Source organism: Phyllostomus hastatus, unplaced genomic scaffold, assembly GCF_019186645.2.
Source record: "Phyllostomus hastatus isolate PE091 unplaced genomic scaffold, TTU_PhHast_1.1 phas_contig_468, whole genome shotgun sequence".
Classification (NCBI taxonomy): Eukaryota; Metazoa; Chordata; class Mammalia; order Chiroptera; family Phyllostomidae; genus Phyllostomus; species Phyllostomus hastatus.
Window position 1 is genome coordinate 1,210,857 of NW_025333884.1, and position 15,290 is coordinate 1,226,146.

The window sequence follows — 15,290 nt, forward strand, 5'->3', positions numbered from 1 at the left end:
GTCTCCCTCACCTCCTCCATCCAAGTTATGACACAAAGACACAGAATCCCTGTTTCCATACCCTCCCCCCCACCCTTACGCCCACCGTGCAAACATGGCTTTGCAAAGAGGTGCCCAGAGCTCTGTGGAACTCCTACAATGGCTGGCATGGGGTCTGGGACCCCCAAAGAAATCTGTGTGTCCCCCTCCCTGCCCACCCCACCCTTCCCAGCATCTGATCCCCTCCCCATAAGACCTGGTTCTGCAGCCTAGGGGCCCTGGCCTTCCCCCTTATCTTCCCCCAACCCAATCCCTACCACCCTCCCTGGACTTGAGGGATCTGGACCTTTGGCCCTCACCCCTGGGGGACCCAGATCTCTGGGGCCTTGCTTGTGGCCTTGGCAGAGACCCAGGCATCTGATACCCCCATCCCTGCCCAAACGTCTGAGGTGTTAGTGGTGGGAAGAGATGCCCACCATCCCAGACTCTGGTAAATGTCTTTGCAGCTGGCAGTGGGGTGAACCCCAGCCCAGGCTCAGGCCTGGGGTAGAGGAGGGGTCAGATGAAGAATTCTTCTTTCCTCTTGTGTCCATCGCTGCCATTGAGGAAGGCTTCTCTTGCTTCTCCCTGCTCATCCAAACCACTGGCCTCATGGGTCAAATAGGAGCCTGAGGGGTGACAGAACCCCGGTCAGAGGAGACAGACGAGAGATATCAGACGAACACGGAATAGCAAAGTGGGCAGAGAAGGAGGTAAAGCAGAATTAGGAAGACGCCAAAAGTTCATGTAAAGATCAACCCTTATCCCCTCCCTTAGCTCAGTTCCTCCCTTATCCGTTCTATTGGTGATAGCCCCTTGCTCTGTTCCCAGAAAATCCGGCAATTAGAAAGATACATCGTTCAGTTGAAACCCACGGCTTCAACGTTTCACTCCTTTAAGTCCTGGGTTTAGTCCTAAAGACTTTTGGAACCTTGGCTTCGGGGTCCCGCAGGGTTTGGAATCCTGGGTGTATAGACCTCTCCAGAATTTAGGCTCTAGGCCCCTCCCCCATTCCAATTCCACAACTAACCACACCCTTCGCTGAATTCAGACCCTGTCCCCACTCACCCTTCTGTCGTACTGAGCACCAGACCATGCCCACCAGCACACATATGATCAAAAACACCAGTAGCGCCAGGATGCCGCCTACAATGGCGTAGGGCACCGACGTCTGAGCCTCTACCACCGCACCGGGGTCTGCCAGAGGAACGGGGCACAGCACCAGTGTCAGGGGACGGTACCAACTCAGCCCGATGGCTGCCAACCTCTTCAATCATTCCGTCCACCACCTCCAACCGCGCCACTTAACGTGCCCCGCCCCTCCAATTACTGCCACCTGGTGGGCTCTTCTCCCCGCTTCCCTCTTTCCTGAAGCTCCCCTTCTCAAGGAATGTGTGTTGATTACTATACTGTCCCACAGGCCCCTGTGTCATTTTGCTAATACCGGCCCTGCCTCCTTTCTTCGCCTCACCCCCAGAGAGCAGAAGCAGCACACCTCTTTTCTTTTGACTCTCTTTTTTTTTCACCTATGGAACCTCAGGTCCAAGTCCCTTACCATGTTGTCTAAAATGCTCCAGGTATTTAAAATGCTAGATAAGGTCCATACACTTCCAAAACTCCTGCGGCACCGTCTGAAGAGCTAAACACATAACACTTATTTTTTGCTAGGGGCCATTCCAACCACTTTATATATTTAGCTCATGTAATCTTCACAAACTCTGAGACAGGAGCTATTATTTATTTCCACTTTAAGGAAAACTAAGACGCAGGCTGTCACCCGCAATAAGATGTTGCAGAGCCAAACCTGAACCCACACGGTCAGTCTGGCACCAGAACTGTATGAACTTTGTGGGCTGTCGACTCCCTGGTATCACTTTGCACAAGCCCCGCTCACCCAGTACAAGGCCGGGACCCGGGAGACCCCGCCCCCAGGCCTGAGGAAGCCTCCACTCACCGTAGACCACGAGCACGTAGAGCGCCCTCGCGTGGCCGTGCTTGTTCGACGCCTCGCAAGTGTAGGTGCCATTATCTGCAGATACCAGGCCAGGCAGCGTAAGCGTCTCCCCGACAGCCTCCGCCCGCTCCGGCAAAGACTCATTCCCGCGGGTCCAGCGGATCTGATTTGGCCTGGAGGGGGGTAAAATACAGTGAGAGTTAGGGACGCAGGTGCCAGCACCCAGTTCAGACTTCTCAGGAATCTAGATATGCAGCATCTCCAAATAAGAGGGTCCCTACTACCCCTTGCCTTTTAGGAGTCTCGGCCCCAGAGCTCACCTGGGGTTCCCCGTTATAGCACACGTCAGCACCAGCGTGTCTCCCTCCCTCACCACTGCTTGGGAGGCATGGATCCGGGCCGTGGGGGAGTCTATGAGTAGAAGTGAGAAGGGAGAGTGATTGTCAGGGTCATCACGAGGGGCTAGAAACCCTTCTGGGGTCGGGCGGCTGGCGTTGGGATCCCCTCACCACCGCCGGGTCCCTGCCTGCCCGGCACTTACACTGCACATCCAGCACGTACTGCGTCTGCTTGCTGTGTCCCGAGGGCAGCGCCTGGTTCTGCGCCTCGCAGATGATGATACCGCCGTCGTCCTTGCGGTCTACACGAAACCTCACTGCGCTCTTCACGCTCCACACCTTGCCATTTTCCTTGCTGCTGCTCACACCTGCCACGTCCGGACCCGACAACTTCAGTCCAGGGTTCCGGCTCCTCCCCCAGCCGATTCCGAAGCAGCCTATTTGCTAAGCTCCGCCCCTGCGCCACAGGCCTCGCCTCTAGTTTCAAAACCACTACCCTTCCCAAACCAACTCCACGATCCCGAGTGCCTCTTCCCAAAGCTCCTCTCTTTCAAGCCCACGCCTTCTCATCTATCAATTTATTCAATAGCTGCATACTGGGTGGATGACATTTCCCAGACCTGTGCGCCCCGCCCACACGTCGGCCTTTCTCATAAGCCCCGCCTTCTGGAAACCCCTCCTCTCAAGTCCGCCCCTCGCTGTCACCTTCCTACTCCTAGTACCCCACTTTGGGTAATACCTTTCAGCTCCTTGCGGTCGCGGTACCAGCGCAGGACCGCGGCCGGCCGAGACCGCGGAACCAGGCAGCTGAGCTCTACCTCGCCGCCCTCCACCGCCTGCTCCCGGACTTCCACCACGGGATTCTCTGGGGCCACTGCCGCAGGAAGAAGGGGAGAAGGGAGGAGGTCAGGGAAAGCATCCAGGTCGGTTCAAAGTGACCAGGCTGCGAGATTCCAGGGATCAAAGGGAACAAGAGTCAAACACTGAGCCCAGAGGTCAGGAAGTCCACCCATATTGCCTGGGCCTCGATGTCCAGGAAGTTAACAACAGCCAGGACCGGTCTCAGCATAAGGGTAAGCAGAGGAGAAAGAAGGAGGGGGTGGGTTAGAGGGGAGGGGGTGGTTACCCAGCACTGTGAGCGTGGCGATCTGGTGGTGGGTGTCCTCCGTGTACAGCTGGCAGAAGTAGCCCCCCTCGTCTTCTAGGCGGGCATCTGAGAGCCGGATCCTCACTCTGCGAGGGGAGAACTCCTCAAGCTGGAAACGCTCATCCTTCAGGGCTAGAGAAGGTGGACCAGAAGTGAGCTTGGGGAATCCTGGCCTCAGGAGTTCCATCCTTCCTCCAGGAGCTTACAGTCCAGCCATACCAATGTGTCTATGGTGCCCACCTAGTTACTCCCTCGGAGACCCAAAATAATTCAGGCCCTCCCACCCATAGGAGTAGGAGTCCAAACCCCCAGCTCCATGCTACATGAGTCCAGGCCCCCAGTCCCTCCCTCCCTCCCTCAGACCAGGGAATCCAGAGTCTCAGCTCTGCCCTCTTTCGGGTCACAGGAATCAGGCCTCGGCCCTCCCTCCTCCTTCGAGACACGGGATTTGGACCCCAGCACTCACCGCGGGTGCCATTGAAGAAGAGGGTCTGCCGGGCTGGGTTCTGAATGACAACTATGGACCCATCATACTGATGCAGACGGCAGGTTATCTCAGCCACCCCACCCTCAGCCACTGTCACATTCTCAGTCTGTACTTCCTGTCCTGCCCCTGGATCAATAGGCAGAGAGACAAAATAGGAGACTAGTTGAGCGCTGCAGTTCGATCTTTTCTCTCTCGTGTTTCTCTCCCATCGAAACCAATCCCTCTCCTTCCCCTCACATTCACTTTATCACACCCAACATTTCCTGCAGGCAGGCGAGAGCCGGGGAGAGGGACTCTACTGGAGGATGCACAGGGCCCACTGGGAGCCCGGAGGAAAGGGAGACCAAGGCTGCCTAGGGACTCCTACTGAAAGTGTCCAGAGGTGACCTCCGAAAATGGTTGACTACTTGCTTGACCCAGAAAACCCATAAATTATGCAAATCAAGAGGTTCACATCTTAGCGTTCACTTTAAGAACACGGGTGAAGCTGCCCAGGCCATTAAGGGTGTGCATATTCAAAAAGCCACCAAGTATCTGAAGGATGTCACTTTACAGAAGCAATGTGTGTGTCATTCCGTCGTTACAATGGTGGATTGGTAGGTGTGTCTAGGCCAAACGGTGGAGCTGGGCACAGGGGTCAGTGGCCCAGAAAGACTGCTGAATTTTTGCTGCTTAAAGATGCAGATAGTAATGCTGAACTTAAGGGTTTAGATGTAGATAGATGCTCTGGTCAGTGAGCACATCCAGCAAACAAAGCTCCCAAGATGTAGCATTGAACTTATAGAGCTCATGGGCATGTTAACCCACTCAGGAGTTCTCCCTGCCACATCGAGATGGTCCCAGCTGAAAAAGCACAGATTGTTCCTAAACCAGAAGAGGAGGTTGCACAGAAGAGAAAGATATTCCAGAAGAAATTGAAGAAACAAAAACTTACGGCCAAGGAGTAAATTTAGCATAAAATAAATACTAATAAAAGTTAAAAAAAAAAAAAAAGACTGCCCAGGGAGATGAATGATTAGAGAAGGTTCTGGAAGAAAGCTCTATTTGATCCGGATCATGAATAAACAGGAGTTTACCAGGCATGGGAAACTACTCTGTGTTCACTGAACCCCATCTTTGGGGGGGGGGAATTTAATTTATTTATTTTTAGAGAGAGGGGAAAGGGGGGAGAAAGAGAGGGAGAGAAATGTCACTGTGTGGTTGCCTCTTGCATGACTCCTACTGGGGACCTGGCCTGCAACCCAGGCATGTGGTCTGACTGGGGATCAAACTGGTTTGCAGGCCAGTGCTCAGTCCACTCAGCCACACCAGCCAGGGCTGGACCCCATCTTTTACACTTGGGCACATGTTGTAGCTTGTCTACAGAGGTGGCCACAATGCTCTTCCCGTCCCTGTATGCGCCCTTTGTGAGGTTACTTTGCTGCTCCACCCATTAAGGAGGCACTCAGACCCTGGGAATCTGTGCAAGTCTTGTGACTTGCTTTTACCAACAGAACTTGTTAGAAGTGATATTATATTGATATGAGTCCTGGGGCCTAGACCTCAAGAGAGACTGTAGCTTCTGCTCATGCCCTCTGGCTGCCCTGAGACTGTCAGATGAAGATGCCCAGACTGGCCTCCCTGAGGATAAGAGGCTGGGTGGGGAGAGAAGCCCAGCCAACAGCCAGCACGAACCCTGGGTCATGTGAGTGAGGCCATCCTGAACCACCCAGCTCCAGTGGCACCACCAGATGACTGTACCACATGAGTGACCCCAGTTGTGGAAAGAATTGCCCAACTGATCCAGTCCAAATTGTTGACCCCAGGGTCGTGAGCAAATAACATGATTGTTTACAGCCACGATGTTTTAGGTGGTCTGTTTCACCCTTAAAGTTAACTGGTAAACACATGATTAGACTACATTTCCCAGGGTTGCTTGTACTTAACCATGTGACTGACTTCAGGCCAAGGAGATGCAGGTGGAATAGAGAAACAACCTCTTCTAGACTGGCTCATCTCACATCCTCCTTCTTTTTTTTTTTCTACTCACATCCTTCTCACTGGCTGAATGGAGAGGACCCCAGGGAGCCCGGAGGAAGATAGGATCACAGGCTGGAAGCCTGGGCCCCTGCCTGGCTGCCCCAGTGACTTGTCTGCATGGAACTGTAACATGAGTGAAAAATACACTTTTTTTTTTTTTGTAAAGCCACTGAGGTTTCAGGGCTGTTTGTTACAGAAGTTAACCAACCTGATTAACCCAGCAGAGGAACAAGGCAGGCAATTAGTAAGGGGGTGTTTCCAGCAGAGGAAACAACCTGGAATGAAGCTCAAAGCTGAGATTAATCAGCAGCAGCAACACCATCATCATGGTGTTACTTTCATCTTGAAAATAACAACCATGACAGCTGTTTATCAGGCACTTGCTGGGCCAGGCTCTGTGCTAAGGGCATCACCTATGTAATTGCCATTTAATCATCACAATATCTGAAGAAGGTAGGCACTATTGTCAATCTTCAGTTTTCTTCCAATTCCCATTTTGTAGATGAGAGAATTGGTCCGGAGAGAGAAAATGACTTGCCCAAGGTCCCATCCCAAGTGTCCAGATCTCTCTGATTCGACAGCCCAGGTCTACATCCACCCAGGCTGTCTGGGTGCCAAGGTCCAGCACAGGTGAGGGTTTGTGGGATGCACCAGTGGAGGGCCACACATGCCAAGCTAGGAGATTAGCTTTCATCCTGAAGTCCAGTGGAGGTCTTTGAAGCATGAAAGAGCCACAATCACGTCTGGTTGTTTACTTTTAAATGTTGGATAACTATTGCTTCATGTTTCTTACAGTCTATCTCATTCATTTACTTGAGTATTTCCCCAGCAGTGGGCAGGTTTTCCAGGGCTGGATGCCCAGAGATGAGTCAGCCGAGGTCCCTGTCCTAGAGGGCCTTTCAAGATTGATGGGGAGGTAGACAAAACTCACTGTAAAATCCCAACAAAAGTGTTCTGTTCCCTGTAAGAAGGATAGGTAACCTCATTCGGGGGCTGAGGGGTGGAAAAGATTCATTCCAGGGGATGAAGGCAGAGAGAGCTAGCTTCCTACCCCAACATCCATGCTTCCCTTTCTCCTTAGCAAAAGAACCCTGGTTGGATTTTATGGTTGCCCTGTGCCTAGAAGAAAGCTATATTTCCCAGACTTTCTTGCAGCTAAGTGAGGCCAAGTGAAAGTTTTGTACAATTGGATGTAAGAAGAAGTGTCATGTGATAATTTGAGGAGCATTTCCTAAAAGGGGGAGACAAGTACCTTGTCCACCAGATCACTTTTGTGCTGTTTGGAACTAGGATGTGATGCCTGGAGTTCTGGCAGCCATAATGGCCCATGAGGACAAGGACGTAGGGATGGTGGAACCAAGAGGTAGAAGATACCTGGGTCTCTGGTGATGAGGTAGAGCTCCCATAAAAGCCCTGGATGCCTACTTCTGGACTTCTCTTATGTTTGAGTATAACTTTTTGTGTTTTCAAGCCTCTATTGGGGTTTATCTAGTACCTCCTGGAATATCAAGTTTAACAAGTCCAATCCAAATGTCTTCCTCTTCATGTTTTCTCAATCTCAGTGAATGTCACAACCATCCACCCAGTTACTTAGGCCAAAAAACAAGAAGTCATACAAGTTCTTACCATTTCCCTCATTCCGAACATCTATTCCATCAGCAAGATCTATCCATTCTACCTCCAAAACATATCCCAAATCTATTCACTGCTGTCTACCTCTTCTAACATGGCCCTAGTCCAACTACACCATCTCTTACTTGGGCCTTTAAGAACTACTCATGGTTCTCTTGCTTTCACGCCTACCTTCTCCCAGGGCATTCTCCACGCAGCAGTTAGATGGATTTTCCAGAAAGATAAATCAGATCAAGTCACCTCTCTGCTTAAAACCCTTCAAGAGCTGCCCATCACACTTAGAATAAAATGTAGGCTCCTTCCCTGAGCCTTCAAGATGCTCTGTGGCTGAGCTTCTCTCTGGCCACAGTTCCAATCACCTTCACTTCGCCCCAGCCTCACTGGCCTTGATGCCCTACACACACACTGAGCTTGTTTCCACCTCAGGGCCTTTGCACTTGCTCTTCCCTTTGCCTGGAATGTTCTTTCCCCTTCACCATTCCAGCACTGTCTGCTGTTCTTATTCAGGTCTCTGCTCCTAGGGACACCTCTTCAGAGGTCCTCTCCCCATTCCTTCACCTCCAGAACACTTTCTATCTCATCACCATTGTTTTATTCTTCTATGGAAATGTCACCAAAACTATTTTATTAATTTGCTCACTTGTTTATTGTCTGTCTCCCACCACTAGAATATATACCGTATGAGGCAGGGATATAGGCCATTGATTGGGTTTACCGCTGTACTCCTGGTGCCTAGAAGTGTGCCTGGCACTTGATACATGACCAGGAGGTTGACAAATGACTGGCATGTGTCAGGCAGGATCTCATTTCAGCCTCAAGACAACCTACGACATCACTATTCTCATCTTACACACCTGGGCTGATCCCAGCTGGACCACTTGCCATCTGTACAATCTTGGGCAAGTGGCTTAACCTTTCTGAGTCTTGGATGCCCTGCCTGTAAAATGGGGATGATGCCAGGGCCAGCCCCATAGGGGTTAGCCCAGAGCCTTGAGCTCAGGGAGCCCTCTCTGCAAAGCTGCTATTATTACAACCTCCAGAAACTTGCCTATGCAGTGAAAACTGGCTTGGCTGCTCAAACTGGTGCTTGAAAAAAAAAAAGACAAAAATCATTTTGAAGGCTGTCCATGGATCCCAGACCTCAGGGTCAACTTAATGCTAGCCCCCCATTTTACAGATGTGGAGAATGAGGCTCAGGGGTCCCAGGCAAGACAGTGGCAGAAACTCAGAATCTCTGGAGAGCCATCAGGATCTCTGGATATGTCCCCCTGCCAAATTTATCCCCTGTTCTCTGCTCGAGGGTGCACATGGGGTGAGGGTGGGGGGCTTTTGTCTTATTCCCTCCCCCTCCTGAAGACTCAGTAACCAACGGTGTCTGTGCCTGGAATATTAATGTCCCAGGAGCTTTTGTTTCGGGGTTGGGGGTGGTGAGGCGGGACTTTCTGGTCAGAGAGGAGTTGAGCTTTTGGGACTAGGGCACTGGCCCTTTAAACTGTGTTGACAGCCTGGAGTCGTCATGGGGATGGTGCCTGGAAAAGGGACGGGAGGGAGTGAGAAAGAGTGGCTGAGCAGGTGACATGTAGAGACCCAGAATCCAGCCCCAACTGCCTCCTCTCCCAGGATCCAGGAGTCACAGGCTCCTAGCGCCCTCTTCCTTCAGGACCCAAAAGTCTGGTTCTCAGCATCTTTCTCCCTCAAATCCAGAAGTCCCCAGGCCCAGCCTCTCCCCCCTCAAACTCAGAAGTCTAAGCCTTCAGCCCCCTCCTCCTTCAGAACCCAGGAGCCAGGGGTCCAGAGTACACAGCTGGCGGATGTTTCCACGGAAACTAAGTGGGGTGGGGGAGCACTTCCTGGGTCCTGAGTCAGCGAATACCCACGGGAGTCTCAAGGTCACGGTTCCAGGAAGGTCACAGCCACCCCCTCCATATCCGCTCCCCAGGAGGCTCTGTGGCATCATGTCTCTATCCCCTGCTTCCTCCCCTAGGGAGGTGGTACATCCCTACGTCCTGACTGAACCCCCCCTCAGCCCCCCATCAATGGCGGAGTCCGAACATCCTTGCACAAAGCATCAATTCTTCCTCAGCTCAGCCTTCTGAAGGCGCCTGTATTCGCAGGACCTAGGCGTCAGGGTCCCACCCCCTCCTCCTCAGAAACCTGGAGTGGGACCCCCAGCCCCTTCCTCTCTCAAGACTCAGGAGTCTAAACCTCCCACCCCTCCCTCCCTCAAGACCTAGGAATATGGAACCCAGGAGTCCAGGCCCACAGGCCCCTCCTTTTTCAGAACCAGAAGTACAAGACCCCAGCCCCTTCTTCCCTCTGACACACATAACCAGGACCCCCAGCCTCTCCTCCCCTTGACACATATGCCCAGGACCCCCAGCCTCTCCTCCCTTGGACACATGTCCAGGACCCCTAGTTTCCTCCTCCCTCAGACCCAGGAGTCTAAGGCCCCAGCCCCTCCTCCCTCAGACCCAGGAGCTCAGGACTCCAGGCCCCTCGTCTCTTGGAAACTTTTGACTCCAGGTGTGCAGTCCTTAACTCCCAGCAGCCCAGCGCTGCCTTCCCCTAGCCCTGTCCCCCTCCTATTGGAGACCAAGCATCAGGTGGAGGCAGAGGGGTGAGTCAGCAGCCACACACACAAAGTGTCCCCTGTGGCCCCCACGTTCCTGGGATATTCAGAACTCCCTGGATTCCGGGCTTTAGGCCCGGGCAGGGGGTGGGAGAGTCCTCTGGAGATTCCCTAGGGGTGGGGGGTCAGGGGAGGAACTCCTGCTCTGGGAAGGGGGCAAGCCTGCACTGAGTGCCCACTGTCCTCCACCCCCAGTGCCCTCTATTCACCCGCTTCCCAGAAGGGCCCGGCTCTGCTGCTGCCCTCTTGCCCTACTGGGTGCCAGTGGAGGAGCCTTGGTGCCTGGTTCTCAGAGGACCTAGCGGCCTGGGGTCTGCAGAGGCAGGAACCAGTGGGTGCTTGGGTCCTGGTGCCACAGGCCAGTGAGCGCTGGCAAGTCTGACTGTCTCCAAGTCCCCCCCGCCCCACCCAGAGAGAGAAAGCTGTCTTTGTGTTCCCCAAGACGGGGACAGGCCAGGCTCGTACGACATTAACCCACCCAGGCCCCAGCCCTGCTACATCTAAGGTCTTGGAATCCATCGCAGAATCTGACCCCAGCTATAGGAACTCAGACAAACTGGCTCATGGGTGGGTGGGGGTCAGTGACAGAAACCTCTCAAGACTTGTACTCGGGGCTGACTCGCATTGGAAGGGAGGCCCCTCTGTTCTCAGAGTGGCTGGGCAGAAGAACTTCAGCAGGGAAAAGTGAGTCACTTGAGAGGAAAACATTATTTGGGATCAACAAGCTCCCCCTTCACAAAGCCCCTCAACTCGAACCGCCTCTCTCTCTCTCCTTTGTGTTTGGATATGTTTCCTCAGCGCCTTTCTGGTCCAGGCTCTGGCCTGTGCCTGTCTGTCTGCCCGTGTGCATCTCTGGGCAAGCAACCCATCTCTCTCTCACTTCCTCTCGCCTGCCCACCTGGACCCTTCTTTCTTTTGGCATAAGTCTCATCATCTTCTGCTATTCGTGGCAGCTGAGTGAGCCAAGAAAGAGAGAACACATTTTTGAAAGGACACAAATGGACGCCATCTCCCGTCCCTGCTCTTGCTGGCTGGGCAAGGTGAGGGAGGTAGGAGGGTAGCTGAGAGGGAAACACGGGGACCATGCACACTCCTTGAAATCCAGTGGCCAAGGCCATTCCGAAACAGCCAATGAAAAGGAGAGCAGACAGGGCCCTCTGAGATCATGCACGCCAGCTCCCTGACCTCATGCTTTGCAGAAGGGGAAAGCGAGGCTCAGAGAGTGATGGGGGCTGATACAAAATTACACCTGAGAGGCCTGGTTCCCTGGCTCCTAGCCCAGAGTGCTTCCCTTGACTCCAGCTGTCCCCCAACTTTAAAGCCCCACGATTTAGAGAAAGTTACAGACGGGATTAGAGTACCAGGAGGGGGACAAACCGGTAAAGCTACCTCCCAGAAGTGCTGGATAAAAGATTCTGGAACTGAGTAGGTGGTCATCTTAGCCTATCCTCTCATTCTGAGACTCCAAAATCCCACCATTCTAAGCTGTCAAGATTCTAGATGTCAAAGATGTCAAAATTCAGGATCTCCCAGAGGCCAAGGTTTCAGAATTTGAAAGCTGTCAAGAGGCTAAAATGCTAATGCTATCAAGGCTCTGGAATTTTAAAGGCAGCAAGATTCTCAAGATTCTAGGATTCTAGAGTCCTAAAGATATCAACGTTCAGAAATACCCTCAGGTTCTTTGTTTACTGGATTCGCTGGAGCTAGGATTCTGAGGCTGGATTTTAGGGTCTAAAAAACGAAGAAAGGAAAATAAAATTCAATGGAAATGTAGCTAAGGTACCAAAGCGCTCGTCTGGGAAATTGTGGTTTGTCTGTCGCAAAGAAAGGAGGTAATGATGCAGATTCTGAAGCAGTGGCAGAGGAATACGGAAGAAAGCAAGGCAGAGAGGGTGAAAGGTCAGCTTTGCCCCTCACCTTGTCAGGGGTTCAAGCTGGAGTTCCTTCCCTTTCAGATCACTGAGTTCAACATCCATACTTTATAGAGAATGAAACTGAGCCCTGGAGAGAGGAGGGTGTTTGCCATCAGTTGCTGTGGCAAATGGCAAAGAGTCAGGATTTACACCCAGGCCCCCAGCCCTGTGCCCTCTGGTTACACTCCTCTCCCAAAGCTCCACAGAACCTCCAGGCCTCCCCACTCCTGCCCAGCCACCTCCCAATCCTCTGTTCCTCCCAAGAGTGGCTTTCCCCACCAGGGAGGAGGTGGCCTGTGGCAGGTTGGAGGCACACAGTGTGAAAGTGTGAGTGACATTTCCTGACCTTGTCCCAGTCTCAGGTTCACCCTGTCTTGGAAGTCTCCAGCTTTTCTCAGAGTGTGTTAAAGGTATGTGGATGGCGCCCTGGCATCCTGGAGGGGGGCTTCTCTGTAAGTCATGGCCTGGGTGTGTGAATGGGTGGGGATGGGCGGCACAGGGGAGGCATCTGCTGAATCCACGTGTGTGCCCACATGCCAAGGTTCACCACACAGTTCTAATCCCCCTGCCCCCCAACACACATTTCTCCAAGGCCCTTTAGGATGCCTGCCTGACTCAATTCCTCTCTGGGGACACATAGTGATAGAGAGATGGAGGGGTGTAGGATGGAGATGGGGATCCCAGGATGGAGGTTGTAAGGGTAGAGAGGGGAGGCTCAGAGACAGGGGACAGGGAGACAGTGGGACAGATAGAAGGGGGTTGGGGGGAATGGGAGAGATAGATGACAGAAGGAGCTGGAGAAAGAGAAATGACAGAAAGATAGGGGCAGAGCAATAAGGGGATGGGACAGAGGAGGGACAGAGAAGAAGGAACCGAAAAACAAGGGTGACAACGAGACAGGGGCAGAGAGGGAGAGCAGAAATGCAGAGGGATAGAGAAGAGGGAATAAAGAGGATGATGGGGGACAGAGTGACCCATTAGGAAGGAACAGACACTGAGGGACAGAGGTGGGGGACAAAGACAGGATAGAGAGGTGGGGGAGAGGGACAGACAGAGGGAGGGTCAGGACTTCGAGACTGAGGGACAGAGGACAAGGGTAGGGGGACAAGGAGAGAGACGGAGGGACTCAGAGACAGGCGGACAGGGGGACGCAGAGAGCGGACAGAAGGACAGCGGGACCGGCCCGGAGAAGGCGGGCTGGGAGGAGAAGGGGGGGTCTCCGGCCCTTTGTCCCCGCTGGGATCGGGGCCTGTACGGGGTGGGGGAGCTGCGGCACCGCGGCCGGGGCGCGCGCCCCCTCCCCCGCTCGCGGCTCCCGGCCCGCGCTGCGCTTTGTCCCGGGGAGGGGGCCCGGCCCGGCCCCGCGCGCATTGTTCGGCCTCTGCGGCCCCGCCGCGGCCGGGCTGTCACCGCGGCGCGCCCCCCGCCCCGGCCCGGTCCCCGACCCTACCTGGCCCTGCCGCGGCCGCCCACAGCAGCAGCAGCGGCCACTGGAAGCGCCGGGCCCGGCCCATGGTGCCGCCGCCGCCGCCGCCACCGCCACCGCCTGCTCCCGGCCCGGCACCTGCACCTCCCGCGCCGCCCGCCCCGCCCCCGCCCCGCCCCCTACCCGCCCGGAGGCGGGGCTCCAGGGCCGGGGCGGGGCCGGGGCGGGGCCGGGGCGGGGCCGAGCCGGAGCCGAGGAGCGGAGGGGCAGATGACGAGACCAGGACTCGCCACAAGACCCTGGGGGAGAGCGGACACCGGCGGGGAGGCGGTGGGGCGTGCAGGGGAGTGTGTGAGCGGGACACGGCTGGGGAAAGTGTGCGGTGCTGGGTGAGGGCAGGGGTGGTGGCTGTCGAGCCAAGAAGTCAGAGTGTGTAGGTGTGTGCGAGGGAAAGAGCATGGTGTGAAAGTGTTAGTGCGTGAGGGTGAGCGCGCGTGTGAAGGGGGAGGGTGTGAGGGTGTTGTTGGAGGGCTGTGCGAAGGGACGGGTGTCGTGTGGGGGTCAGGGCTGAGGGGCGGTAACTGTGGGAGGGTTAGGGTGTGTGAGCGGGTGTGTAGAGGGGAGACTTGTGTGAGGAGAGGGTGTGAGCACTGAGGGACGGAGCGTGTTTCCTGGGAGAGGTGAGTGTGAGAAGTGTTGTGTGGACAGGTGAGTGAAGGTGAAAGTGCCCCCACGAAGGGCTGGGAGCGGAGCCACCTTGACAGGGAAGTCAGCCTCGCGTCAGGGCAGGTCCAGGACCTCCCAGGGCCCGGCTGGGCTGGGCGGGGCGCGGCTTGGGTCAGACCCCACCCTCCCTCCTGTCCTGACCCGAAAACCCGCGTTTCCGCATCACTACCGGGAGGGGCCCCCTGAAAGTGAACCAGCTGGAAGGAAGCCTGAGTCTCAGCGAGGGAGAGGCTCCTGTGGATACTCCCAGGCCCTAGCGTCCAGCCACCCCGCCCGCTTCCCTACTCTTCCTGCCCCAGCCTCTCTTCGTGTCCGTCTTTCTCTGTGCCCCTCCCACTTCTCTCCCCTCTTCGGTGCTGACTCACCGCTGCAGACTCGGGTCCCTTCTCCCTCCTGGGGAGTGTGTCTCCCTGAGCCCACTTTGCTGGGACCTTGTAGACCTGGTGCAGGATTATCGACCGTAGAACCCAAGACGAGTGAGAAATCACACAAGGAGGGGGACCTCAACCTCTTCCACTCCTTTGACAATTAGGTAAACTGAGACATGCCAACTATGAAAATCTTTGCTTGTCATCTCCATCACTACCAAAATATTCTATATCCAGGCCTACCAAGGGACTTCAGCACCAGACACCCTTTCTGTCCTCAGCACCCAGCTCCCAGCATCCTCTCTGCTCTTTGGACCAAATTTCCCATCAACCTCTGTATTCCCAGGACCGCAACTCTGAGTGACTCCCTTCCTTTTTCATTCTCTGTTTACACTTCTGGAAAGTGGGAAAAGAGGTGGTCAGGTTAGACCATCTGTAATCCGTCCAGCACTGTATGCTAAACAAGTGGGAGGGAGGTGTCTAACCTGGATTTGGTTAGGGGGCAGCTAATAGCTGTCTTTGTCCCCAAGAACCCACAGGTCTCCTAACCCATGGCTCTAACTAATGTCTCTTGCTCCAGCCACAGGGCACCCTGAGGGCTGTTGTTTTGGTTCCCATCTCTCTTCTTTGGGT

General features: G+C 54.4%; 1 protein-coding gene across 1 annotated transcript; it reads right to left on the reverse strand.

Moving 5' to 3' along the window:
* Window positions 1-203: 203 nt before the first annotated feature.
* On the reverse strand, window positions 204-13,715 carry CADM4 (cell adhesion molecule 4). The gene is made up of 9 exons (XM_045845296.1): window positions 13,588-13,715; window positions 3,924-4,070; window positions 3,437-3,589; window positions 3,050-3,184; window positions 2,514-2,678; window positions 2,293-2,383; window positions 1,973-2,145; window positions 1,087-1,215; window positions 204-647 (listed from the first exon to the last, which is right to left on the reverse strand). The coding sequence occupies exons 1-9, from the start codon at window positions 13,649-13,651 to the stop codon at window positions 538-540; spliced, it is 1,167 nt and encodes a 388-aa protein (XP_045701252.1). The 5' UTR covers window positions 13,652-13,715; the 3' UTR covers window positions 204-537.
* Window positions 13,716-15,290: the final 1,575 nt, after the last annotated feature.

What these genes read in the sequence shown, in the direction of transcription:
- CADM4 (XM_045845296.1), bottom strand. Translation starts at nt 13,651, where the DNA reads ATGGGCCGGGCCCGGCGCTTCCAGTGGCCGCTGCTGCTGCTGTGGGCG. An exon ending in CGACCGCAAGGAGCTGAAAG is followed by an intron (nt 2,679 to 3,049) that starts GTATTACCCAAA and finishes CGGACGTGGCAG; the next exon opens with GTGTGAGCAGCAGCAAGGAA. An exon ending in GCTATAACGGGGAACCCCAG is followed by an intron (nt 2,146 to 2,292) that starts GTGAGCTCTGGG and finishes ACCCCCCTCCAG; the next exon opens with GCCAAATCAGATCCGCTGGA.